We start from the raw sequence: 27,779 nt of genomic DNA on the forward strand, positions 1-27,779 counted from the left end.
TGGTCGTTGGCCAGAGTCAGTTCATGGTACAGCAGAAGAAAGGGAACACAGGGGACGTTGTTAATGCAAAATCCTACGCCACATTGCCAGTTCCTCGGTCCCCTTCCAACACGGTCACCACACACGGAGTTGTCACTGATGTACTTTCACAGCTCATGCAGCTGAAGGCACCTCATCCCTAACGGTAAGCTACCTTCTGCCCTTCAGATGTCCTGTTCAGTAGAATTTTAAACGGAAGCAGAAAAGATGTTTTCTGCCTCACAAAATGGGAACGTGCTTAGACTGCATTGATGTACTACCCATTCTCTACCAGAAAATAATTTTCCAAGGGATTTCTGTCTGTAATACTACGCCAGGTCATCTCTCAGCATATTAAGCAGGAAAGGTGTTTCCCTGGGAACAGTAACCATGGCAAACCCAGTGTCTTCCCCTCTCTACCTACAGGAAGAAAAGGAACAGCAGATGCCTGAGCTGTGGCTACAGTAGGCCCACAGAGCCATAAGCAACCTGGAAGGACCTGATCAAAGCTTCAGGAGGAACAGCGAGGAATTCGGTTATTTACTCAAGATACCAGACATTTCTGCCATGGTACAGAGTGAACTCTGAATGCCTCGTTACAAAGAATGCAACTGGAAACATCCGTGTTAGTGAAAGGTCAGCCAAATCCAACAATGCATAGGTAGGCACTGAGCCCAAAAGTCAGCACGGATAAACGGCCAACAGAAGCAGAGGTAAACGGGCTGGCTTTGCAGTTTTCAAACCCTGGCATTGTGTGTTAGAGCCCTGTTAAAGAAAGCATTTGCAAAGCCTGATTTGCTGCAAGCAGGAGTTGCCAGCAGATCACCTGCTTCTGGTCCACCTTCTTTTCCTGCAGAACAGTCTCGATTTCCCAGACTGAATGCAATTCCCAGATACAAAGGTTTCCGAAGAGTAATCAAAGAAGAACCAAAATACTTCACAACTTCAGCCTGTGACCATTTGGAAACACTTTTGTTGAAGAGCTAACTAAATCATAATAAAGAAATCAACTTGAAAGTACAACTAGACTGTTTTGGGGGGATCTTTTTTATCATGTACTAGTGAACATTTTTTATACTTCTGGATTTCAGGTTTGCTAAGTATTTATCCAAGTTAATAGAACAAATGAAACCAAAGGGCTCCTCTGGTTGATCTCTCTTTAATGACAACAAACAGAAAAACTGCTCTATGATTCAGCAGTCTTGATAGCTGGCATAGTCAGCAGCATAGGTTTCAGCTAACATCACTTCAGAATTAACATGCAATTAGAACAAATTGCCAGGACACCAGCATCTCACACTAGCAACCCATTCGGAGTAGAATATTACCCTGTACTCAGCCTGAAACATGCAGAACACAAAAAGCTTGACAGTCCATATTTCTGTTATGGTCCAGGGAAACCAGAAGCGTCACAGTGAAAAAGGTACTGACCTTCTCCATAGCCCTTAGGAGCACAGTGTGACAGGGTCAGCTATGGCAGGAAACCCACTGCCCCATCTCCTTACATTCATTTCAAAAGGGTATTTTAGATGTGCAATGAATACTTGCTCCAGACATACACAGAAATCTGACAGCCGAGTGAAATAAACATTTACTCAGAAAGAATCCAGCACCCCTTTTAACCTTGTCTGGGTTAAATCACTGCAAATACCCCAGACATGTACATTCAAGCCAAATGATACAGTCATGCCAGAGTTAATATCCAAATCCAGCCAGTTGCCTTTAAATTGTTTACCACTGGCTCCTCAGAGAAAGCATTAGAAAAACAAGCCCCTTTTGCAAATCTCTCAGGAATGCAGTGCAGATACCACTAGGAGAAGATGCTATTTCTTTTAAAGATGCTGCACATACCTTTCTTTGCCATACGCTCCAGTCTAATGCATCCTCCTATAAAATCATGGTAAGACTTCATTTCTCCTTCTGTTATCCGGACAGCAGTGAAAGGTGGGTTCCTGGGCACCTGTTGTCCACATCTCTGACACCGAGAAGCCATTGCCAGAGAGCAGGAGACTCGGCAGGAATCTGCTGTTTGCTGGAATCCAGCCTGGTTCTTCAGCCGTCAGTCCAGGCTGGTGACTTTATCCCACTTAGTTCATTCAAGGTCATCCCCACCAGCAGGATGTTCGCCATTGCAATTGGCTAAGACTTTTATAGGCTTACTGACTGTGGTTGTTTCTCCCTCCTTGCTTTCAATATCAGTTTACTTCATTCTCTCGTTCAGAATGAAACCTGTGAACCTTGGCACAGCCAATGCCATGAATGGCTTCCTTATCATTAATTTAAAGCTATCCTACAAATGACGACGAAGGTGGAAAATCCCAGAAGCACACTGCAATATCACTGGATGCTCCCCTTAAAGGGCATACCAAATACATCCACAAAGTTCTTAAGAAAACATTTTTCTTCATTACTGTCACTCCCTTTAAGGCTTATGATTCCTCATTATTGACACTTTTTTTTTTCCTGCTTCAGCATTTCAGCGTGGACAGTGCAAGGAGACTGCTCTGCAGAGCTGCTCAACCAATTATTCATGCCTGGCAGTGGTGCTGGGAAGCTGCAACTATACAGAAGAGCCCTCTGCTGCTGTGTACAGTCCCTGCTCACAAGATCTGATCATCTGAATGAACAGAATAGCAAATGGAGAACAGAAATATTGCTGGCAGAAATGTTCTGCTAGCTGTACAACCCTCACCCAAACCTTTCTTAAAAAGAAGTTGGATCCATGAGTTTGACATTAATATTTGGGTCTTGGAACATATATTTAGAAATCTTTCTTTGAAGGTGCTGGATATTTGATTTTTTTTTCCCCACTTTTAATGATTTCCGTAATAATAATTACTAATCGGAGAGCCCTGTGAAGAAACAAGTACTTAGGGAACTGACTGTAGAGAACACTCAGTCCTGATGTGGTGAAATAAAAAGGAGCCTTCCCTGGAGCAGGGGGAACTGCATAGGAGATGCACAACCAGGCACAAGGCCAGTATTGGTGACAGTGCAAAGAATACAACAAGAACTTCATAAATGAGAGCCAAGCCGCAACCCAGAGCTCAGCTGCAGGGACCTGGGCACAGAACAAGCTTGCTGCAAGGATCTTGCACGCAGATGAGGAAAGGCTGTGCCACCTTCTGCCTCAGTCACTAACACCTGTTGGTGTCTTACACAGCTACACCCTGTATTCAGCTCCTGACTGCCTCAGATCACAGCTGATCCACAGACAGAGTGAAAAAGGAGGAGCCCAATTAACACAGAGGGAACAGGGGACAAAAGTGCCCAGGAGAAAACGCCTCACATGAAGCTGCTACTAACATGGTGGCTAACTACATGGACAAGCAGGAATGCCTGGTGGCTAAAGCACAGAAGTCAGCTCGGCGCTGCTCCTCCCCTACCAGCTCCAGTGCTCCCCAACCAGGGAGCTGTCTGAGCTCCCTAATCCTCTCTTTTTGTTGACAGAGCGCTATAACGGGATCCTTGCTCTCAAAGATCTGTGCTTCCTCCCCTAAGCTTGCTGCATGGCATAAAGCTGGTCACCCTCCTGCTCTTTGCCAAAACCCTGCCTGCAGAGTGAAGACAATGGCATACTGTGCTGTTGGGAGACCCGATTCATTCTCCTTTGTAAAATATTTATTAGAGCTTCCATATTAAATCCCCAGGGGACTGCAATATTTTTCAGATGGGGAGAACAGCAGCGCAGAAGGCAGAATTTGTAGAAAAAAATTGTCATCACGAAGTAAGAGAAGTGGAAACGTATCCCAGTGGTTTTCTTAAAGCCTTTGTTCCATCCTCTGTACAGCTTATATTTTCTTCTGTTTCAGGGGTTCAGGATGTCCTTGCAAAGGCAAACGTGACATACCTTGAAGAATAAGCTTTTCTGACACTACATTCATGCGTGCATGCATACACAGAATAACCGCACTCCAACCTTGCACATACAGAGATGTACAGCGGGGAAAATTCAGCATTGTGATGAGATGTTTGTCTGCCAGCCTCCCCTGCATATACTGCTCCCACCACGTGGGTTAGCACCAGGAGGCTCAGTGAAACACGCTGTTCCAAGGGGAAGGCTTGATGCTACAAGTGGGATGTGAAAAGCAACCTGGCCTAGATGAGAGCTTCTGAAGGGCAGGTAAACATCATTTAAGTCTCATTTTTTCCCCTAGGAAACACTGATCCTTTCCACTGCTAAATATGTGGTTCAGATGCCTGGCATGCCACTGCCACCACCCAGCTCTGAACAAAAAAATAAGCTGACTGTAGCTGCTTACCATTCGGCTCCAGGGCACATAAGGTTTACCTCAGGGACAGAGCGCTGTGGTGCATGAGTTAGGATCAGTGGACAGAAAGATCTGTTTATTCTCGTGTACGTTGATTTCATTCACATTTCACAAGAAGCTTGGCCAGCTTCTCCTGAGGTTATCAGAAACCTCTGACACTGGAGCATGGAGAGATGCACTGTTTGCTGCCACCCAAAGGATTACCTCCTCTGTACTGCGCCAAGTGTGTGTGCTCAGGAGATGCTGTGACGGCTGGTTTGCAGGAATGCTTTTATGTAGCACGTTACCAACTATGCGCTCAGCATTCATAATTAACTTCTTCCCAATTTTCCCTCTTCAGCTAAAAGGTTATCAGCCTGACTGAAAGCAAATCACTGTTCTTTAAACACAAAAGAACACAGCAGAGGAAGCAGGTACAGAAGAGAAGCAGGCACGTTTCCTTGGGTTGTTTCCAGAGATTGCCACAGAATGGAGGGGAGTTTCTTTCCTGCTGCTCCAGACAAGCACATTTGAAAATAATAAGGAGGAGGACATTTTCTGCTCATGAATTGCCAGCATTGCCTAGCAACCCTATCTGGGTTGGGCTGACAATGAATAAGCAAGTAAATAGCGTAAGTGTCATGAGAAATAAGAAAACCCAGGTATCTTCAGCTGACATTATCAAACCAGAGGAATTGCACTAGTTCCTAGTTCTGTTGGAAATACCAGCTCACCTTGGAACCGGAGCTTTTTTGTTAGGGATACAGTAATGACAGCATGCATCTTCTTGTGCAGTCAGAGGATTGTCACAAATTTAAAGTCAAATCAGTTAAATGTGTTTAAACCCTGTATCTTTTCCTCGTGGAATAATACTCTCCTGCCCCCAAAGGTAGTGCTCCAATAATTAACACTGTTAATCACGGAACAAGCAACAAACACACTGGATCTCAATAATGTTGGTCCCAGTGGATCTCAATTCTTGCCTCTTCACTCAAAATGAGTTTGGGAACTGTATTTATATGCCAGAGGAGGGGGGGGGGGGGGGGAAGAGAAGCCTGCCTCTGCTGCACATGTAAGTGAGGCAGCTAGAAAAGACCGTAGAAAGCCTCCTGTTCGCAGCTTACAGAGTCATTAGAACAGCTGAGGGGAAATAGATGTCTGTTTTCAATGGAGCTTTGTAGGAATCAGGTTTAGTAGACAAGACTTAGATTGCCTCTCCCGTCCATCTATGATTTCAAAAACATTAATAAAAAATACAATGAGATTGAGAAGAGATATCTTATTCATGGAGATCAGCAGCTCCCCTCACCAAGGCACAGTATATTGCAAGGCTGAGAGAGAAAATCTAAATCCATTGCTGCTATTTAGGTTGATATGCATATAAGATAATGAAAAATTCAGATTTTGCTACTGAAACTCCAGCTTCACACTATCCTGATGTTTTATCTGAAGTTTGAACTGTTCTTTGTTGACTATGCTGGAATATGCTATTCCTTTTCATATATACCTCAATGACCTTCCTCCTTCCTTCCTCACCATCGAGACCATGAACCTGATGAGCCACAAGGGATTTCAGGGGTTTGAAATGAAGGTTCATTTTCAGAGAACAAACACTCAATGCAGCTACAGGTACAACCCATTTCATTGTTCAGCTAGGAAACTTGTATTTTCTGTTAACTTCCATTTATTTTATTCCAACTAATAAAAAGCCAGTATTCCCTTAATTATTTATTTTAAGTTTAAAGCAAGGGCTACATCTCAGGCATTGTTTCAAACCCTAACAAGATTGAAGAAAGAGTAGAAGAAAAACCTGTGCAGTTGGAATTACTTTCAGCATACAGCACCGCTGCAATTACAGCATGCAGTTACTGCACTAGAAGGCACTAATTCCAGTGCCATATGGCTTCAGAATCTCATTACACTGATCTGCTTAAAGTGACTTCCTAATTGACAAGCAAAATATTTTTGGTCACTCTCAGCAGTGGGAAACAAGAACTCTGTCACTCTTGGTGCATGTTTATTCCCATGTGAGCTGTCAAACCTGGAGTGAGCACAGCTAAGATCAGTAGACATCCTTGCCAAAGACCTTCATTGCCATCTTGAAGCTGGAACCATGCGGACATCCAGGGATACTCATTTTCCTTTTACCAGCCTCTTTAAAAAGAAAAGAAACCAAAACAAAACAAAAAACAGTGCTATACCCACTGGATTAGAGTCCTGGTTTTCTAACCATTCTCTCATGCTCCTAAACACCATGATCACACTGCCATCAACACAGTGTACCATGTGAGAGGCAGATGCACAGGCACAGTCTTTGTGCCCTCCAACAGCAGTAGGAAGGGAATGCTGGAGGAGAAAAATCTCTGGATATTAAGAAATGAACATGTTTTTCTCCTCCCTGTACTTTGCCACTGACACACCACATCACCTCCAGTGCGACAGTAACCCTGACTCTTGCCAGCATCCAGAGCACTGCACTGCTCCCTTCTCTTCCCTCTTCACCTTTTTCCTTCCTGCAATCAATCACTGGAGCATCAGCAGCACAGAACAGCTGCTAGATCCATTCAGCCAAGACCACCAGGACGCCTCCTTTCCCTAAGGAGCAGCTGTGCACATTCCCTGATGGAAGCAGTATTTTTTTTTCCTGTTGTAATTCACAACTTAAAGCAGAAAAAGGAGAACCATAAAGACATGGGGATAAAAATAGGCTCTGCAAGAATCACGAGGGCTGTTGATACTCAAGGCTTTTGGACACTTGCCAAATGTTAGCTGCACAGGAAGAAACAGCCTCTCACATTACAAATTACAGTGCAGGAACATCCAACATTACTGCTGTCTCTCTAATGCTTAACATCAGTTACTACGTAGGGTGGGATATTGGACTTCAGGGACAATTGATCTTTTCCTGTTTGCATGTCTGTGCACGGTGGTTACCTGAGCAGCCCGCTGGGAGAAAGGAATTCGAACTCCTGTCTTTACTCTTCTGAACACCAAGGCTTTGACTGATTGGGCTCTCAGCTGGCAGATACACAAACACTCCTTCCACATTCCCTAGGGCAATGCTGAGGAACAGAGGATGAAACAGACATGACTGTGCCAGTCAGAACAGAGTTACTCCCCCTAACTAAGCACCAGTCTGGCAGCCATGAAGTGCCCATTCTTATTCTTTCCCCAGATCAGGGCTGCTGTTAAAACACTGGGGGCAGGTCTCTGGGGACAGATCTCTAACTAATTTCTCAGTGCTGGGCTCCTGCAAGTGAGAAACTGCAGCACTCTCCTGCATGTGCACCCCCTTGGGCAGCCTCAGAAGACAACCGGACACTCACACACCTACACTCAGTCTGAGTTTGTCCTGCCAGTGCCTGACGGGTTTAAGTTTCCAGAAAGACTCAATCTGCAGGGTGATTTCCTGAGCTTTCCAAGAGACACTGCACTACCACACACAACCATGCTCCCAGCCCTCTTCCTCTCTTCCCCAAGCAGCACAATCACCATTTTTTATTACCTTACTCTAACTTGGTTCTGTAATGTCTAATAATAGGGCAAAAATAATGAGCTGCTCTCACAACCCATGCTCACAAGGTTTACAGGAAACCAGGAGTTTCAATGCTATGTCAAAATCAGGGAAGAGCTGCTAAAAAAGCCAGCTGGGATACACAGACAAAGCATAAGCTTCACTTCCTTTGGTAACAAGCCTAAATTTATCTGGGGACTGTATAAGCTAACAAGCAGGTAGGTCCGCAGAGAGCAGAAGAGGTCTAGAAGTCAGCTTCAGAAGCAGCACCCAGCTGTTTGAGATAACTCATCTGGCAAGGGACAGCACACAGAGACCTTCCCTGCCAACTCAGTACCAGCATCCTCCAACCAACACAGAAAGGACAGCGCTTCTGGCTGCAACAGCACGATGGGCTTGCATTGCCTAAAGCTGAACAGTGTTCCGATGAGATAAGAAATTGCTCTTTAGTCTGCCAGGAAACCCCACTGCAAACACTTTCTGCTGACCAGCGCTTATTAACTCAAAAAGATTTAAACCACACATCTGTTTATGGACCCAAGTCCCACTGGACATAAGCCCACTTCAGGAAATATCGCATCAAGTAGTGCTTTGTGCTTCTCCAGCGATTCTCAGCTGAGCACTTTGGCACCACAGAGCGATTGCTACCCTCATGAAGCAGATGATCTTCCATTTAATTGCCAATAAAGCAAGACAGTTTAAGAATACATGTATTTTAGGTTTTATTTAAGAACGCATCTGAGAACCATTTGAAAAAGGGCTGGGGGCAGGGGAAGCAGCAGGAAGAATTTTGCTTAAAGCTTTGCACCACAAAAGCAAAAGTCTGGGGAGGAACATGCTGAAAGCATATACATATACATTTCCTACTTGCTTGAGAGCCCTTTGAATTGGTTTATGCTGACAGGGAGTCTTTAAATGTAAAGAAATTCAGCTTAAAAAAGCAACACCAAAATGGTTTGGAAGCAGCTCAAAGCAGCAGGCTCACAGTTAGGAGTACTCTGCTGCCAAGAAGAAAACCACCTCAGATCTACACCCAGGACTCCTGAGGTGACCTCAGAGTGGATGGAGGCACAGTGGCATGCCATCCTCCTACCTGCTCCCCAAAATAGGTCTGTCTGCAAGTTCATTTTTGATCTGAGTTACCAAACACCTATGCTTGTGTTGGTACCACCTCTCTGGACCCACAAACCAGGAATATCTGCCAGCTCCACCTCAGCAGCAGAGCTGCCTTCTTAGGCAGTTGTATTCAGAGCACAGCTCTAATTATTGGCAGAGGCACACTGTGTATGGGCAGTGAAGAAGGTTGAACCACACATTACCTGTACATATGCACCACTAAATGGAGAATATTTGAGCAGGTGAGCATGTCTGCTAGAGGCTGTGCTGCTTTAAGAGGGAATTCCAGTTCCTAGTGCATCTGCTGCTGTACCAGGGCAGAGAACCAGCAGAGATTTTCCTTATTGTGAGCATTTTTGTGCCATCTGACCCCACAACCCAGAGCAAAGCCACACGCAGACCTCAGTAGAAGTACTGCTTCCTCTTAAAATACATTAATATTTGAATAGTTCCTAATTTTTCTTCTGCCTCCTGGAGCCCCAGCACCTCTGAAAGCTGTAGGTTAACAACTCCCCAAGATTACTATTTACCTAAAGGGAAATATAATTACTTAATGCCTTGGTAAATAAACATTAGTTACTGCTTGCATCCCTGTGTTCATCCTTAGGATCTCTTATAAATAGACTTTTTTTTTCTTGAGTCTCTTTGTGCCATGAGCTGATAACACCAGATTCAGATCAGCCTTTGAGCCTACCAAGCAGCACAGGGATTTCCAGCCTCCTACATAGCCCCATATCTCCAGGGCAGCCTTCCAGCTTCCCAAAAGCCTTCAGTTCTCCTGTACATCCTTGCAACCTACTGCACAGCAGGCACACTTTAGAGTTCTCACAACTCAGCTCTCTAGCACAGCACACAAGCTTCAAACCACAAACCAGCCTCCTACATAGCCTTTAGGTACCCTATAGACACCCCCCCCACCTTCCAGCCTCCCTTTTTGTACTTCTTTCTCTACCTAAAAACCTACCTCATTATTTCTTTACTTCCAGCTGGTATCTCTTTCCACAGCTCCTTTAAGCAGGCCCTGTAACCATTCTCCACACCAGGGCTAGTGCTAACACCTGCCCCTAACTGATACCTGCTTCAGGTGGAGAAATAATCCTTCCCTGCCATTGCCTCTTTAACCCTTTCATTGTTGCTCCTTTGTAGCATAAATTCATGTGATTCTGCAAAATATTTACCTGTCTGCCTCATTTTAAATATATTTGGTTCGAGAGTAGCAACTGTTAGCTGTACAAAAAATAAAGCAGTATTTATTTACTTGCATCAGAAGCATCACAGGAGCTTCAAAATCTTGATACAAATAATGAAGCACAAGCAAAAATAATCTTCAGCTGGGAACTGAAGACCAAGGTATTCATACAATTTGTCTAATTTCAGTTGCAATTACTGCAGTAAAGCTAGATGATAAATGGGGACATACCAATAAATATTTATCTCCTGTTTGCAACTTTGAACATTAGAGCGTTTTCCAACTTTATCTGATAATATCTGCAGATTCAACACTGTATTTTAAAACAGCATCTTGCTCATTAAGGTTTTGCAGTTGTTGTTTGTGTCAGGCTAATTACTACTACATACTCTTTCAGAGGCAGCAGGTCTGATAGTTGAACTGAAACAGCTAAGAATGGGCTAATTAGCAGAAATAAAAACAAAACACTAACAAGGAGTTTAAAAATCAGGTACAAGGTCTGACTGATCCCAAATAACAGCACCGGTAGTGGACATGACAGGTATTTTAGAGCGTGTAGGGTGTACTGAGAAAGTATTTTGCAATTAGGAGCAGCATGTAGCAAGGGGCCTGACTGCATTAATCATCTAATCACTAATCATCACCCAATCGCTCTGCCCAGTGCTCCAGTGACTCCATTTAAGAGGGCTCCCAGTCCCTCTTCTCCTTGTGTTGTGGGCAATGTTGTCTTCAGGTACTTTCTCTGCTGTTTATGACTTGTAGTTTAGACTTACTAGATTAACGTTATGTCATTTTTATCATTTAACTCTGTCATCATCCTTGTCTGGGTAGTGTAGGACTACCCTCTAGGAGGTAAGGATGATCTTGTCAACTCTGCTCTTATTTTGTTGTAAAATATTTTCCTAATCTGGGTGTTTCCTTATTAAACATTTAAGACTCTTACAGTTTGTAGCTTAATCTGTAACTGAGGTTATCAAGTTTCACATAAGATCACTACCTTTGCTAAAGCACTTATAAGATTAGTTTTATGCTTCTATCTTCTAGGGATAAAATGAAGGGATATGTTTACTTCTGAGTAGGAAAACCAGCATCACTGACTTGAACTATTGAACTATATTTCTTAGACATCAAAATTACACACACAACTTTCAGTAAAGAAGTGATATGCTTCTTCAGTCTAATATAATTCAGATGAAAAACTAAAGAACTTGTGTACCCAACTTTTCAAAGGATCTGCATCCATCTCACAGGCTTTTTGTTCTGGAGAGTGGGCTGGCTAGATGTTTTGGACTTCCATACTTTGAGTGCAGCATGAACAGTAAAATGGCCTTGCTCCTACAGGGTTTGTGTACAGGAAAGTGATTACACCCTTCTGTGTCCTCTAGTGGCCCCTCCCCAAGTGATGGGGGCTATCCTCTGAATCTCCCAGGACAAAGGGTCTCTCAACAGAAAGCAACTCCCAGGTACCAAGCCCTGCAGTGCCATTAAATCTCCTGGAGAGTGGGCTTGAGGGAGTGAGGCTGAAGCTCCTCTGCCCAACTCAGTAACCCCCTGCCTTTCAGCTGATCTGAGAAAGGAAGACAAAGCAGGTGGATCCTGTCATTGAGGGACTTGTGGCAATAGAAGTTGTTGTATGAATTAGTACTGATTATCCTCCTGTGCTCTCTCCTCTGCAGGAGGAGGACAAGGCTGATCCAGCACAGCTGTGTTCCTGAGATCAATCTATTCCCTTGCTACCTCAGGCAGCAGCTCTACTGTGGTGCTTTTGAACAGAGGAGGTGGCAGGGGACTATCAGTTGTTTCATTCCTCCTTCCCATGGGTGACATGGGGAGACTTTGCTCCCCCAGCTCTGAAAAGGAAAGCGGGATGTCTGCAGAGCGTGGCCTGGGCACAGCTGGTATTGTAGATGCTGTGGTAGAGCAAGCACGGAATAACTTTGAGAGACTCCTCATAGCTCTTGTCCAAACAGCATTGCTCCTCAAAGTGTGCTTGGCTGCTAGCTTTCTCTCAATCAAGATGTAATGATGCACAAGGCTCTGCTGTGTAACCAGAGTGTAATTAACCATCCTCCAGAATGATGATTGCACATTGCTGAAACTACATACTCCCCTATCTGAAAACTAAAGCCAGGAAGTAGGATATCTATGACCTACTAAAATAAAAACCAATAAATTTACTTCCAACTGAAGTGTGACTTTTAAGTTCAGTGTGAATCCTCTACTGATTTAATGTGGAAAGGGACTAGATATTGATAACAATGCAAATATCAGAAGTAGATGGAAACAGTGAGAGTAGCTTTAAATCGTTTAAAAAAAAAAAAAAAAAGCACATACACTAGTGCTGAATAAGCTAATCACCATAATAAGGATGAAGCAGATTTTTCCAGCAACCTTCCTCCACCAATTACCGGCATATAATTGCTGGGAGCTTTCTGATTAGTTATTCATCTGATTACAGCTCAGCATTATAGTAAGACCCTTTGCTATTTTTGTTTGAAATAACCTTTTCTCTGAATATTGCAAGATCAATAAGATGGTTTCCATGTATGTCATCAGCTGCAGCTTTTATGCTGCAAAAACCAGTATCGACCGCTTCAGACATGAAGCATTGGCTTTGGAGACCTCTAAACCAAAGTGCAATGGACAATGGTGAACTTCAGACCCCAAGGAGGGAAATATTTATAGTTCTCCTTTGTTATGTGAAGGATTATTGATTGACAAAAAGAGGCAAACTCTCCTGATATTAATTCTAGCCACAGCAATTCTGTTAGAATATGGAGTCCATATGGAGGGGAGGAAAAAAAAAAAAGCATTTGAAGTGTTTAGGTTGTAACATATACAATCAATAGAGAACATACACAAACTTTGCACATCCAGATGATCTCTTTTCTACTTATTGCTAGTACAGCTGCTTGTGTTTGCTGCAGTTCTTTCCCCCTGTACGTGTCTGTTAGTGCTTGCACATCCTTGGAAAGTCCTAACTAAGCTATAGATACGGCAATGATTTCGGAGATGCCAGTAACTGTAGGCTAATCCTCTACACATAAAAAGTGAAAAATGGCTGCTGTCTCAGAGGTCCCTGAATTTAAAGGGGATTTAAATCAGTCTTCTGAAGTACTGAAAGATACCACTCCTGGCGTTAGATTTTCTTCACCTCTTCACGTTGCAGGTATCTTGAAGTGGTTCTCCGATGTTAACTGGGAGTAACTACTCTAAAATCCCCAGAGCTCAATGCATGTGTTGAGCAAGGAGAGCCAGGTTCTGTCAGCAACTGTTGCTAGCAGACCAAAACGCCGCACATTAGCATTGTTTGGCTTGCACATATGGCTTGGAACGGCAGATAACTGCTCTCGTATCCAGGGCCAGCCATAGAGAATTCATTGCCTCGGGGAAGCTGGAAATCATACAGCTCACAGTCACGCAGAGAAAGCAATAGCGAAACGCTTTGCAGCCCCCCTGTATCCCGTTGCCCTAGGCAACAGCCTGCACTGCGGAAGCGGCGGATGCAGCCTCTCGTATGAAGCCTGTAACATATGGTGTTAATATATGGGTTGATACTATGCAAGCCCTGCAGTAGTACTATTGGGGTGTGCGTATATTGGGTGATCCGGGTGGGTGCGTAAACAGTCTCAGGATAAGAGCTGCTGGTCTGCATCCAAGATCTGTGTGACACAGATGGAGGTAACGGGAAGCACAGAGCTTACAGCCTGTACTCACGGACGCGGGGCAGCTGACTCGAGATCCTCTCAGCTGGGTTTTCCTTGAGATCTTACAGGAACTAACCCAAGATCCCCAAATGAACTCAGGAAAGCAGTGTGCAGCTTTGCAAACCGAATCCTAGCGTCCACTGCAGTTTGGGGTTGTCTGTTTCAGGTCAGTGCTTCATTCTCTATAGCACACAAGGAATATTCTGACAGAAACAGGAGAAAGGACTATTTCTTAATGCTGAATTATTTGTGGGTCTTTTCCTGAAAAGGCATCAGGCTTCTGTAGTGCTGCTCTGCAAATGACAAGATGTGCACAGAGGTGATGTAGTTCACCCCTGAACACACTGCTGTTGTGTCAGATTTACACCAGCCGGAGTTGACATGCTGGACGTGGCTCGCTTCCAGTCCATGAGCTCAGTCGTTCCCCAGAGGCCGCTATGCCTTTGGACTCGCGTGTTAGCTACGCTGTGTTTACATGACAGAGGGGCTTGAAGGTGCTGTGATCTCATCCTGACTGCTCCCTCCACACCTGTCCCCATGCCAAAGCAGAGCCTGCCATCCTTTCCTCCACTGAACCCACAAGCTTTTTTAGATTATTTCTGAACTCAGCAGTACCTCCCTTTCTGCCATGACTTACAGATCTCTTAAGGTATTTACTAGTGATGTTTTTCCATCTATGCATGTAAGAGCTGGCAGTTTCTTTGCCCTGTCTCCCTCACATTCCTTGGTTTCAATTCTGGCCATGTGTGCTGTTCTGGATCCTCTGAGTCACCAAAGATGAATGACTAATAATGAGCCATGTGCCATGCTATCCCTTTCGCATCTTTTTCCAGCATTTTTGAGGTGTCCAGGAGCTTGCAGCTCTGTAGAGAACTCAGATTTCTCCCAGTCACTGACCACCTGGGGAAATCCAGACGTTACTGTGCTGAACTCTGAAGCAAGGTAGGAGAGGCTCAGTTAGTGGGCTACAACGCATCAGCATTAACACTAAATATTTGTGGTGTATCTTCCACCAAATCCTTGAACACAAGCACGGCACTGAAAAACTGGAAGGGATATACAAAAGGGGCTAATACCAACTACCAGTTGTCAAAAAGATTTTAGCAGTCATCCAAACCTCATCCAGAAGGGTTCATCCTAGTTTGAATGCTGAGTCGTTCCTCAGGGGCTAAGAGAGGCTTCCAACATGGTGCAGAAAAAGGGAGAAGGAAGTAACAGCAATGAAATCGTAGAGCCTATTCTCCTCTCACTGAGATGGTGTGGTAATGCAAGTACCTTCCCGGGTGCTGAACTGATTACCCCAGGAGAGATGTCCTCTCAGGGGATCTCTTGGATATGGGCACCATATGGAAGGCGAGAAAAGGAATTAAATAAATGATGAGGCAAGAGGTGGAAAAAGGCCCTTGTATTTAATGAGCTGCCAGGAATTGTAATTGATGTCACAGCAGTTTAATTTACACTGAGGCCATCTGAGCTTCCCTATGACATGGAAATGGGGACAGCCAAGGGCTCCTCTCTGGCTTCTTTTGGCTCTATTTGCTTTTTAATATTGAGACTAAGCAATGCAGAATGGTCACAATGGCCTACCCTGTCAGCAAGCGGTGACTTCTGCCAGCACCAGCTGCTGTCATTGTGCCTGACCTGAGAGCTCACAGAGGAGGAAACCATCTATACTAGCCTTCCCCTGGAGAGTCTCCCCTGCCTTCTCCTTCCAGATTGCCCTGGGGTTGCTCTGATGTGTTTAAGAGGATAGGAAAGTGCCACAGTCTGAGTAGCTCAGTGAATGATGCTGCAATATGTCATTTTTCCCCTGCTTGCAACCTAAGCTACCACGTTCTTCTTTATTACTATTACTTATTTTTTAAAAAATATGGAAAACCACCACGTAGCATTTGCAAAGGCCTGGTCTGGAAGTTGACAGTTCCTCCTTTCTGCTATATTGGAATGACCACAGAGGGCTAACACTGTCTCAGGAAACACAGTCCTGAGACAGAGGTGGGTCTAGGAAAGCCAGGAGAAGAGCTGAGTGCAACAGTACAGTCTCACTTAATAACTTGTTTGAGCCCCAACCTCCTTGCAGATGCCAACAGCCATATTACAGAGCCCAAGAGAGCTTTCTAAGGATGCAATGAACCAAGTGCCTGCCATGCATAGCTGTGGAAGGGGTGATGGGCATCACCGGTACCTACAGCAAAACCCAGACTCTGCCATCTGGCTTTCCTTCAATAATTCTTCATGTCAAACACTCCTCCCTCCATGCACTCACTCAAAGAAACAAACACCTACAAGCCATTGCTGAAGTAGACTGGAAAATACAAGACAGAGAGAGACTACTATAGCAGCACTAGATTTAACAGCAGCAATCTGGGAGCTTTTGAAACAGACAGTGACCTGCAGATTGACAGACTGGATCACACCTCAGCTCCATCCAGCTCAGTACCCTGTCTCCAACAGTTGCCATTACAAAATGCATAAGAAGAAAGTGTGAAAATCCTGTAGCAAGCAGATGGTGGATGGTTGCTATTCCTATCCCCTTTCCTCCCCGGAATCCTGGTCTCTTACTGGTTTAAGAATGAAAGCTCAGGGTTTGGGGGGAATGAAAGCCAGTTTGGGAGAGGATATCAATAAATGAGAAAATAGCTAGGGTTATAAGCAGCCTTTTGGTTCTGTGGGGCTCTAGTCCATGGCTCTGCTTATTGCTGGTAAGAGAATTAGTGGTAAGAAACCTGGATTACAGTATTTTGCTAACATTCTCTTGAATTTTGTTAAGGATGGTGGAGTCTGAATCACACCCCATACAAAAAAAAAAAGCATTCAACTAAAGTAAAAGACAATGTAGAAAAAGAAACACCTCTGAGCTGTTCTGTTCCAAAAGAGAGGGAGCCTATTAGAGAGTATAGACTGCTGATTCTATTGGTTCTGGGAAGCTCTTTAATCACCTCTCTCCCTAGACATGAGGCAAAATTATCACATAAATATTTTGGCTTGAAATTAAGACAACCAAACCAGTGGTCTGTATCCCCAGCTTGTAGCAATTTCTCGCGGTCTTTATTTCTCAGTATGCCTTGACCACCCAGGTTAGAAAGTGAGCTTTAAACAAGTACTTGCAGTATTCTACATTTTGGAGAGTACACTAGACAAATCTGCACATTTTTCACGAGTTTCTGTAGATGCGTGATTTCCACTTTTAGGCACAAACTCTGCAGCATTAACAAACCTCTTTTAAACAGTTCATTATTAAACAGCTCCCAGTTGAAACAGCTGCACAGAATAAGCCATATTGAGGCAAAACTAATAACCACAATCTGGGAACAAAAATGTAAACAAGTAGCTTTTTTAAGCAGCAAAACCAGCAAAAATAAAGTATTACTTTTCCTTCTCCCTTTTCACTGTCTCATGTAGATTCTGTGAGGTCTGATAGAATGAGTTGATTCGCCTTTTCCTCCGTATTTGCATCTTTTTCTCCACTCAATATTTTCAGATTTTGTATGAACTTACTATTTTATGACCAAATTTGGTCAAAATTTGCCAATGGTTCAAAAGCTTGATTAAGATACAGAGAGAAAGATGCGGGTAATACGATAGCAGAAGGTCAATTTTTAATAAACATAGGTTAATGGGGAAAGGAACTACAAATGATCACTCTTCATTAGCATGAGACCCCAAGGAAATTTATCAAACACATTTCTGCAGTTTGCTACTGTCCTGTTTAATTGGGAATGCAGTGATAGATGCATATTCTGAGCCTGTACCTTACTTTTGGGTAAAGAAACCTGGTGTGTGGGGGTCACTGGGAGAGACCAGTCACCCCTCAGTGCTCACCAGAAAATTAAAAGTAGAAAAGAGCTGTAAAATTAAAAGTAGAAAAGAGCTGTAGGACCAGTGGCTCAAAAAGAATTCCTGAAATGCATGAATGCTCTAAAACAAAGGGAAGAATTTTCTGTCATGGGCAGGGGAATTTCCATTGCCTCGATTTAATCCTTTGCATAGAAGAAACAGAAAGCCTACTTGATACGGTACCTTGGAAGGTAACTACTTAAGAAATTTCTTTTAAGTATCCTTTCTGTACATAGCCACAGATGAGAAACATTGCAATGGTCTATTCAGCTGTGACATATTAGATTATTTGTGGCTTTGCAGCATAAAACAGATTCTGTGACTTGTGATGCTTAGCCATCAGCCTTGGACAATCGCCAGCTCGGGTTATTCCATTCTGCTGACCTAAATTCCTCTCATACAGTCAAGTGGATGCAGCGTTGTCCTTCACCTCCTGTCCCAAATTGTAGCACGGCTTCCCTCCACATACAGAGATATTTTACACTGTTCCCCAGAGCTGGTGGTTAAGCCAAAAGTGGTAGGAATTGACCTACTGGGGTTAACAGACAGGAATCCTAAGTGATTGTGTATCCTGAGATTTCCATCCTAAACCCAGTTCTGCCACTGATTTCCCTTTTGATCTCTTGCAAATTGCTTAAATTCGTTTTTCATTTCGTAAAATGGGAGACTGGGCAAATGAGAGTTTGTAAAACCAGATGAAAGCTGACATGAATGTGTGTTCTTTTTATTATGTCATTTATGCAATGTACTGCTTTCTGCAATTTCACACCAGTGCCTCCCCTACCAGGGATGCTGACAAACAGCTCATATGGATACAGTTGTCATTTGCAGATGAGGAGCTCTCATAACTGAATTGGAAGTTACAGGGAAGAAAATCCCGTCTCAAATGCAGTATTTTTTGCTGGTAACAGAGAGGAGCTCTGCTGTTTCCATTTCAGACAGCTAATGTCTATTCTGGCAGCTTCATATTATTATAAAATCATTTTAAGAATAAAAATCTGTGGAAAATGGGGCACTGGGTGGAGATGTTCGTGTGCATAACTGTGCCCAGAACATTGCCACATGCAGCAAAGCTGGCATCAGACTTCTGGGAACCAACTGCCAAGCGTGGGTGGGTAGCGGGTGCACAAAAGCGTATTCTGGTGGGCTTCACAAGCTGGATGAGCCGTACAATTCCCATGTGCAAACACCCCTGCTGTCAGCACCAAGCACGTCACCCAGCAAAGCTTCTTCCCTCCCCATCACAGAAGAGCTGACACTTACCCACCTACCTGAATGACACTTTTTTTTCAAAAGAGATGAGCATTTCCCCAACACCTCCTGCCAATCAAGTTTAATGGAAGTAGGTTAAACTAAAAAAAGAATTCTGACGCAGTTTTGATAACAAGATTGGGTGACATTTTGTGCTACATCTTGTGTAGCAAGCAGAAAGCCTGCTAGCATTCACAACTCACTCCTGTCCTAGACACCTGTGGTGGCCCCATTACCTCACCCACACCAGGGCAATCAGGAATAATCCTAGACAGGCTGAGGGAACACAGGGCTATTTAAGAGATTTCTTTTGGTCCTCTATTGCTTGACGCTGTGTAAAGATGTGCCACAGGGGGCATGGTACTAAAAAAGTGCCAAGTTAAGATAGCTACTATGGACAGATAACTTAAAAGTAGGTAACTTGAACGATTTGATTTTAAACTGGGTTAAGAAGATAGATACCTGTCTGGAGTCTCTAGTAGGATAAGAGGCTCATTTAACAAGCACGTGGACTGTCTAACACAACATGAGTCACCTAATGAGGGATCAAAGCTTCTGCCCAGGACAGATAGTTGAGCTCCAGGCAATTAACTTGTGACCCTCTTATTGACACATTATAAATAAACTGGTGTGTTATCTACTTCACACAGACAAAAAAAAAATGATCCCACAAAGTTTTTATTTAAAATGTAAATACCTAGTCTTTCTTTTTAATGGTCCCATAAAGGTCTTGTTTGTTTTCTAAATGTGAATAAGTTTCCTCCCTCCTGCTATCATGAGATCTGAGAGCTGTGCTCTCAATCAAGTGTTGGCTGCGTTACAGAGAGACTGAATGCCATTAGTCCAAGTGGTCCAACAAGAGGGTGACAGACGCTGTAAAAATAGTAAACACTATAAAGGATCTTCATGGTGAGGGATCCCCTCAGTTTGCTAAGGATGAGAGTCCTTTCACTTATCTAAGCTTTAAAGATTCCCACTGAACTTTCAAGAGACTCCAGCTGCTGCCCGGGAATTACTGATTCAATAAGATACTGCCGATTCAGCTAAGGAGATTCATGTTACAAGGTGTGATTCATAAACACGGTGCATCATCAGTGGGTTTGGAAGATTTTTTTTCCTCCAACCAATAACAATTTTTCATCATTACTTGCTTCCACGTTTGTACAACTGTTTTTCTAGTTACATGATTTGATAACAAATGAGCACTGTCTACAAAAAGGCAGTCAGATCCCACAAGCAGGGTCAGATTTCTAGGTCCTGAATGACTGCGAAAATGGTGAGATTGTCCTTCCCTGTTTGAAGATAGGGAAAGAGGCTCTTGTCAGTGTGAAATGGGAAAACAAACAAACCAACACCAAGACCTGTGGTCTTCATTCCTCTCCCTAGGACTGACCTGGAGGTTGACCTCAAGGAAACCAGTGAGGCTCTCTAGTCTCAGCCACGTGACCCAGAAACCTCTCCATTTGCCAAGGAACAATACACAGGCTAATTAACATCTTTCTAGTAGACAGCATGATTTTCTGCATTGCTAGATACTACCATAATGCTGTTATCTCTAACATATTCCCCCTGACATCACGGAGGGTCCTCAATATGGACGATGGAGATCCGTATTGAGTCTAACAGGAAAAACAGGAGACATACAAATCTCTTTGGCTCCAGTGAAATACTCTGTCTAAAAAAATAAAAATGTGATGTGCCTCATGCTGAAGTCTTCATAATAAAAATGTGAATTCTTACGACTTTGTGTCTATCTGAATTTGTACAATTGCAAAGCAACTCATGTTGGCACCACTGACTGGGTCAAAAAGACTGAGACTGTGCTTTCCTGACAGTCACGCTCTCTTCCACACCAAGCCCCTGCACAGGTTATCAGGGCCACAAAAACTGATCCATGGAGAAGAGATTGGAAAAATGGCACCTGGTCTTAAGCATTTTATTCAGTCTAAATCTGCTCTTGTGCTATTTCTTTAGACAAGCCACTGATTGCATTTGCTTTCTTAAACATAGTTCAGCTGCTACAGCTAGCATCAAGCCCAAGAAGAATTTTGATCTAAAATCTTAATTGTGTGTTCTCTGAAAGCTGCATTTTGGGCACGCTCTATTTCATATATAGATTTTGGAAAGGCAAAGACATTTCAGAAACCTGTACAACAGCTTTGGTATTCACAACACACAATCTATTACCAACATGACAGCTATAAAATTTGCTCCCATGCAATTCAATTAAAAATAGTCTCTTTACAAGATACAACACAGGCACAAGCTGCTTTAACTCATTGCATGTAACAAGGAAGGGTTCCAAAAGCTTTTACCAGTGGACATTTTAATCTCCAGCATCTTCTGTCTTGCTAGCTTCGGGTTATTTTCTTCCCTGTAGTTTGGCCATCACTGCTGGGTAGCCAGCATAGACTTGTAAGAATGCCACTGTATAGTGTAGGGCCCTACCTTTGTTCACTACCATTTGAAGGTTAGCAAACAGTATAATCAAGCCTAACAGGGGGAAGAGCTTTTGGGCTCCTGCCCTAGCACCTTCATTGAAACAGCAATGGCAATAAAAAAAGGCTTTCTGAGAACAGCACATAGAAAGAGAATGGGTTGCAATTCCACTATCACAACTAACAGCAAAGCATACCAGCATGACTTTAGCATCCTTCCACCACCCCCTTTTCTACAACACCTCCCTGCAAGGACTGTGCTTGGGAATTTTACAAAGATCACCTCCCAGGTAATACAGGCTGCTTTTATTGTTTCCACTTTTCAGAAAACTGCATGCTTGAAAAACGAATCAAACCATCAGTAAAAGTAATTGCCCCAAATCCCTGGGTTTTGCAGTCTGCTGATGGCTCCTGTTTCACTCACAGGTGTGATATTGTCACACAAAGGCTTCCTGCCTGTACATCAGCACCTCCTCGGGGAAAAGGGTCCCCAAATCTACACAAATGTAGCGAGAAGAAAAATAAAGATGTCTTACCCACATGGGTGATAACTGTAGTCAGTCGCTGGGTGAGCTCCTGATGTGACATCTCTTCTTCTTTTAACCAAAAAAGCATTTCACACAGGGAACTGCACAGCATCCAAAAAAAGATGCGCCCAGAGTGGGAGGCTGCACACTCACTGCCTCGCTTGCACACAAAGCAAGGACCACTCCCACAGCACGGCCCTTCTAGCTCTCACATCTTCTGCCGGCTGCTCACCTCTTCCAATTTGCTGCCCTCCATGCATGGACCTAAAAAAGCTCCTTCCCAAAGGGGATTTAACCCCCCTTAACAATAGGAAGGGAACGGAGGTGGGAGAAATGAAAAAGGAAAAAGAAAAGAGGCGAGCTGATTGCTTATGGCTTTTTTTCTGCCTTCTCCCGCGGATGAGGCAAAGGATAAAAAGACAAACCAGCAGGCAGATACCTTCCTCCAGGGAGACTTTTGGATGGTGATGCTGTGAGTCAGGGAAAAATCCTGGAGGTAGGAATGGCATCAGGAGGAGTGGAGCTGGCAGCAGAGCTGTAACAGCGGCAGCTGCTGTTCCACGCTCTCCTCACCGGCATGCCTGGCGGTTGAGAACCACTCACTCACAGCAGCCTCTGGTGCTGTGCCCCAGCCCCTGGGGCCCAGCTGCCCTGCAGGCTGTCCACATGTGAAACCTCCCAACGTCCCCCCAGTCCTTTTTCCTACCCGCTCTGGTGCCTGACAAACAGGGCTGCCCACATGTATAGGGTGGGGGGCTGAGGGGCAGCTGGTCAGTGGGCCCTTTAGGGGCAGGGTGGCCAGGGGCTTTGTGCCTTGCTGCACAGACAGGGTACCTGCACCCTTGGTGTGACTGAGCCCACGGGACCCTCTTCAGCTGCCCGTTTACAAGAAGGGTGAATGAATTAGCCTTGGGAATCAGGCATGTCTCACCTGTGGTCATGGCCACTGCTCCAGGGTGCCAGGGACACAGCTGAGCCTTGTGCTGATGTACAGCTGCTGCAGGACAAACGGCTGCAGAACTCCTGAGAAGCTTTGTCGGCTCTCCTGGCTGCACTGCCCAGCTGAGATCTGAGAAGAAGAAAAGAGAGGCAGGCAAGGAAGTGAGAAAGGCCAGGACACACCAGAGACTTGTATGTCTCCATTCCCTCGTTGCACCTTCTCCTTTGAAGTCTACATGAAGCTCCACACAAGACGTTTCTGGAAACAGGAAAATTTATTACATGCTTAAAACAAACAGGACAGAGAAACATGCAGCTGCCTGCAGTATCTGCTCTGTTCCCACAGAATGGATCCAGCTCTAATTCCAGATTTCCCCACCCATCTATAGGATTTTTTTGGGTCCACCTTTTCCACACATGCCAAAGAACATGACATCATGTATGTACAAGGTTAGAGCTGTAAAATACCCCTGTGGGCACATCAGATCTTACAGCACGATCAGTGAGCCAGTCCTGGTGTTGCAAAAGCTTTTATCTAGCTCTATGATGAGAAAATTCCATAAGCAGTTGGCTGACCTAGCAGGCAGTCTGAGTATCAGTGCTGTTGTCCTTGTTTTTGGATGATTGACCAACCATACTGAGAGGTTTCTTCCATGCTTCTGAGAGAGTCTGCCTGAGAACAAGTGAGGAGGAGGAAGATGACTTGAGATAGCCACCCACCGGCCAATATTTTGGCATCACGTCAAGAGCATTATGTTCTGAGATCATCCTTCTAGCAGAGCCCATCTAGGGAGTAAAGTTCAAATTGTAAAGATTTTGACTAACGTTAAAAGGATTTCCTCAACAAGGGAAGAGATGCCATCAAGAAAGAAAGGCATAAGCAAAGCAGACTGACAGCCAGACATAATGTCTGGAGGAGTCTGAAACATCTGGGATGCTTTATTTTTATTTTCCTTTCACAGGGTCACAGATTGGAGGCAGGAACACAGGACTACAGAAGTCACCACATTTCCAGGCACTTGACATACTTTGTTGTTGTTACAGTTTTTTTTTTGTTTTGTTTTGTTTTTTTTTTTTTACTTTCTGCAGGCAAGGACACTGTATATATAGTCCCATTCATAAATGAATTAAACTCCATTGAGAAGTGGTGTAGATGTAGATGGTGGTGGAGAGTGGTTTGCTCTCACTACTCCTACAGCAAGGCTGTTCAAGAACATCAAGGATAGCTAGGAACCTTTGTATTATTTCTAGCTAAAATTATTCCCAGCTATTTTAAGACCATATGCTCGTACACCAACATTGTTATTCAGTATCAGTAACTACAGGCACAAGTACACTTGCTATTTTAAGATCCTTTTTCTCTTATTATTTCTTCTTGCTATGTTAGTCTGCTTTCCAGTTGTCTTCAATAAGTTTCAAACCCGTTGATCGATTGCAATGTAATTCTGGAAACAAAAACATGTTCTTGTAGGTTTCACTGGAAATTAGCAAGGCATACAAAGCCCTAATGGGGAAAGGATGTAATGAGGGCTGGCTAATTCTGTTTTGAGGCTATCTTATGGGCTCACTAGTAATATGTACATACCAGACAGCCAGTCATCACACGGCAGCCTACAGCCAGCCACAGCAAGGACTGCTCCTTGCTCAGCTTACGCTGTGGGGTGGGTTCAATCAGAGATGAGTGTGCTGTCATACGCCATGAGTTATAATAAACAAAAGGGTGAGATTGGGGTTATTTTGGTGGGAAGGCTTGAGCTATGTGACACAGCCATGGGGTAGTACACTCCACCAGTTTTATCAGTCATGGAATGATTTCTTTGCACTACTGAGATCAGTGGGACTGCATTAAAGAAGCCTTGAATATAGGGATCTCCTGGAGACGAGAGCAATGGAAGCCCTGCACCTATCACTCAAGGAATGACTCAAAGATGCTGAAGCAACTTACTCCATCACTGTGATGGTAACCATTTGTGGTGCTCAGCATATTTGTGAAATTGAGCCAGCCCTTTGACTACTACAGACTTTCTCTCAGTAGGATAAAAGTCCTTGCTAATATATATGGGGTAGAGGTACAGAGGATGATGATTTATATTTCAGGCATGAGTCTTACAAGAAAGCAGGGCTGGGGGCTGTACAAACACCACAGTTCCACTATTAAAATGATGGCCGACAGGCAACAGCTTGATTTCTCCACAGAGTGAAAGCCTGACAAATCAACAGCCGTTTATTAGATTCTGAATCAAACAGCTGAGGCCAAAAGCATTGTAAGCATCTTTAATAAACAGTAAATTGCACACTGCAAACAAAAACTGTTTACAAGATTCTGTGGCCTCTCCAGATGGAAAGGGGAAGTCTCACTGAAAAAAATCATGGATTAATCTTCCTTCTTCTTCATCCTATATAACTATACATCCCTTTCTTTTATCTCTAAAAAACAACTGAGATAGAAAAGCCATTAAAAAAAATGAGATCCAGCCATGCAACTATCTTCTTCATTTGTATTATTTCAACTTTCCAAGTCCTACATAACCCTTATAGGTTCACCCTTCTCTCAGTTTTTCAGGCAATTTCCCTCCAGAACCACATCACTAACTTCTGATGCTCAGAGTGCCCCTGAGGACTCCCTCATACCAGAAAAAAAAGGAAAGCTGATGGAATAACAGAAAAGTTTAGAATCCCTTTCCCAACTTTCACATTTGCAAGCATGCAATACCTTTGCATTATGACTTTTCCTCCCTTAACTTTTATCTATAGACTCTCTGATATCAAAGACTAGGGCTCTACTACTGGCTGGGAAGAACTGGAACACTGTTGGCACAATTAGGAAAGGTAATTATGCTGTCACCACTTCTGACTGGTTATGGCAGGACTTCAGATGCGCAGTACAATTCCATTAGAAGAAGAAACAGGTAAATAAGTCCCATACTTCTTTGATGCATATCTACAAAGGCACAAAAGAGTGCTGTTTCCTTTCTGTAACCTAAATCATTCAGTAAAGGACAATATCACTCAAGTTTTTTTATGTTTGTTCTTTTTGGAACACTTCAGCCAACAGTGCTCCTGCTTATCTTTTTAGCGGGTCACATTGCTAGCGTTTCAGTGTCTGTTCTTGGCTTTTCACTGTCTTCCCGGTCAGCTCCTACAACAAATCTTTGGTTCTCAGCCAAAACTTGCATGTTCACTCGTTCTTCCACACACAGTTCCCCCAGTAGTGCCTGGGTCCCTGCCTTCACACTTAGCCTCTTGGAGAGGCTTCTGCAAAGCCTGACCTGCTTTGGATCAGATGCTGTGTTTCAGCTACTTCACTAGAAAAGGAGCATAGTTGCTTCTAACATCTGTTCTGAAGAAAAAGAGTCTGCTGAAGAAGCTAGTTTTAGCAAAGCTCTCTGCTTGTCTCCTTTTCTTCCCTTCTCATCAGAAATCGTTTTCTCAATTGCAGCACTCTGTGGTTCTTGGACTCTCAGAGCTTCAGTTTGCATTTGCCTGATAATATTTAATACTCTATTTCTTCATGAATCTCTCTACTTATCTTTGAATCTATTTATATTGTTGATAGCCATGAAGTTTGGTGGCAAGGTTCAAATTTAAATCTGCATTGTGTGAAAAAAATACTTTTGATTTTAGCTCTAAAGCCTGATACTTCAATTTCAGGCCTCTGGTTCCTGCACCTTGAGAAGGAATGAATAATTCCCTATTCACAGTCTCCATCTTAGCCATGACTTTCTGTACAGTGATCATAACCATCAGTCACTGTTTCCTGAGAGGAGCCAAATGTTGTCTTAGTTACACTCTCTTCATGAAAAAAGCCAATCCGTACCTTTTATCGTTCTTGCCATACTGCTTTGAACCTTCTCTTCTCTATGCAGCTTGCACAATGAAAATTGCCAATTTCAGTCTGCTCTGCACTGCTTACACAATTCCGACATACGTCTTCTAATGCTGAAAGTCATTAGATACATGTTTGCTGTTAAAGTTTTAAGAAAATCAGTATATAGCTATTTGCATTGCATTCATTTCTTTAAATAATTTCTAGCATCTTTATTCTTTAAAAGCAGAACCTGAGTTTTGGGTAAAGCTGTTGGACAGTGATCCTGAATTTTTAGGATCAGATTAATTCCTAAATTATCTTATTATGTAGTTTATTTTAAGGAAGGCACTTGTCCACTTTCAGTGTCATAAGATAAAAACCCAGGCTTATTTCCCAGAAAGCTTTAGTGTTAACTGGCTTCAGCTCTACACTGATGGATGCATCGACAGGCCTCCAGGGCACCAGGCAGAGTAATTTATAAAGACAGAAGTCCTCCCCCTCATCAGTTATTCTTCCCTGCTTCTCTCCCTAGCCCTTTACATAGTTTTTCAGCCAATGAGCTCTTGAACCTCCATTCCATGGTTGTACACCTGCAAATGTCAGCAAAAGAGGACTAGGAAGGAATGGGATCAGGCTTCCCATTTAGATCCATCCAAGTTGCCAGAAAACTTCCTTGCAACCTAAATGCACATTCTTCACCTCCTTACCCATGTTATGTTCCTACTCCTACCTCCTGTTTGCTGTAGTAGTAGTGCAACGCATCGGATCATCTCACTGAGCTGACGGATCTACTTGAACCAGTGGTGAAACTAGACCTGAGGTATTTGGCTCAAATGTGGCTGGAGGACCTGGCTAGGATGAGAATGAAGAAAGTTGCTTGCAATCAGTATCGCTATTGAGACATCTGCCACTGGGGTATTACAGTTTCTAAATACCAACACATCCTGGGTTTTATGCCTTTATGAATTAAAATTGTCTAATACTTTTTAATACATTTTATAAATAGCATTATAAATGGTATGTGTCAAAGCTGCTTCAAATTGACTCCCCCCTACTGCTCATCTCTCCTTCTTGAAGTCTGATAAAAAAGTAAAATCCCCCGAATATGTTTCTGTCACACTTCAAGAGGAAAAACAAACAAACAAAACCAAATATTTTTTAAAGCTTTTTACTAGCTGTCTGGCG

General features: G+C 43.5%; 1 protein-coding gene and 1 long non-coding RNA gene across 8 annotated transcripts in view; one reads left to right on the plus strand and one right to left on the minus strand.

The window, feature by feature from the left end:
* Positions 1-22,398, minus strand: part of MCF2L2 (MCF.2 cell line derived transforming sequence-like 2) — a 158,769-nt gene extending 136,371 nt beyond the window's left edge. For 3 of the 7 annotated variants that reach the window (XM_068691811.1, XM_068691808.1, XM_068691805.1), the window contains exons 1-3: positions 9,593-9,803; positions 9,102-9,205; positions 7,203-7,330 (exon numbers count right to left, since the gene is read on the minus strand). In XM_068691811.1, the coding sequence (XP_068547912.1) occupies positions 7,203-7,330; positions 9,102-9,148 (175 nt within the window). In that variant the 5' untranslated portion in view covers positions 9,149-9,205; positions 9,593-9,803. Of the gene's footprint in view, positions 1-1,869; positions 2,513-7,202; positions 7,331-9,101; positions 9,206-9,592; positions 9,804-21,856; positions 22,148-22,286 lie in introns of those variants that run through there. The other 4 variants (XM_068691812.1, XM_068691806.1, XM_068691804.1 and 1 more) reach the window with 4 other exon arrangements.
* Positions 10,804-12,571, plus strand: LOC137860953 (uncharacterized). Its single transcript, XR_011099274.1, has 2 exons — positions 10,804-10,939; positions 11,764-12,571. It is a non-coding gene; the product is annotated as an uncharacterized lncRNA (long non-coding RNA).
* Positions 22,399-27,779: the final 5,381 nt, after the last annotated feature.

The sequence above is a fragment of the Anas acuta genome, chromosome 9 (assembly GCF_963932015.1).
Source record: "Anas acuta chromosome 9, bAnaAcu1.1, whole genome shotgun sequence".
In the NCBI taxonomy this organism is placed as follows: domain Eukaryota; kingdom Metazoa; phylum Chordata; class Aves; order Anseriformes; family Anatidae; genus Anas; species Anas acuta.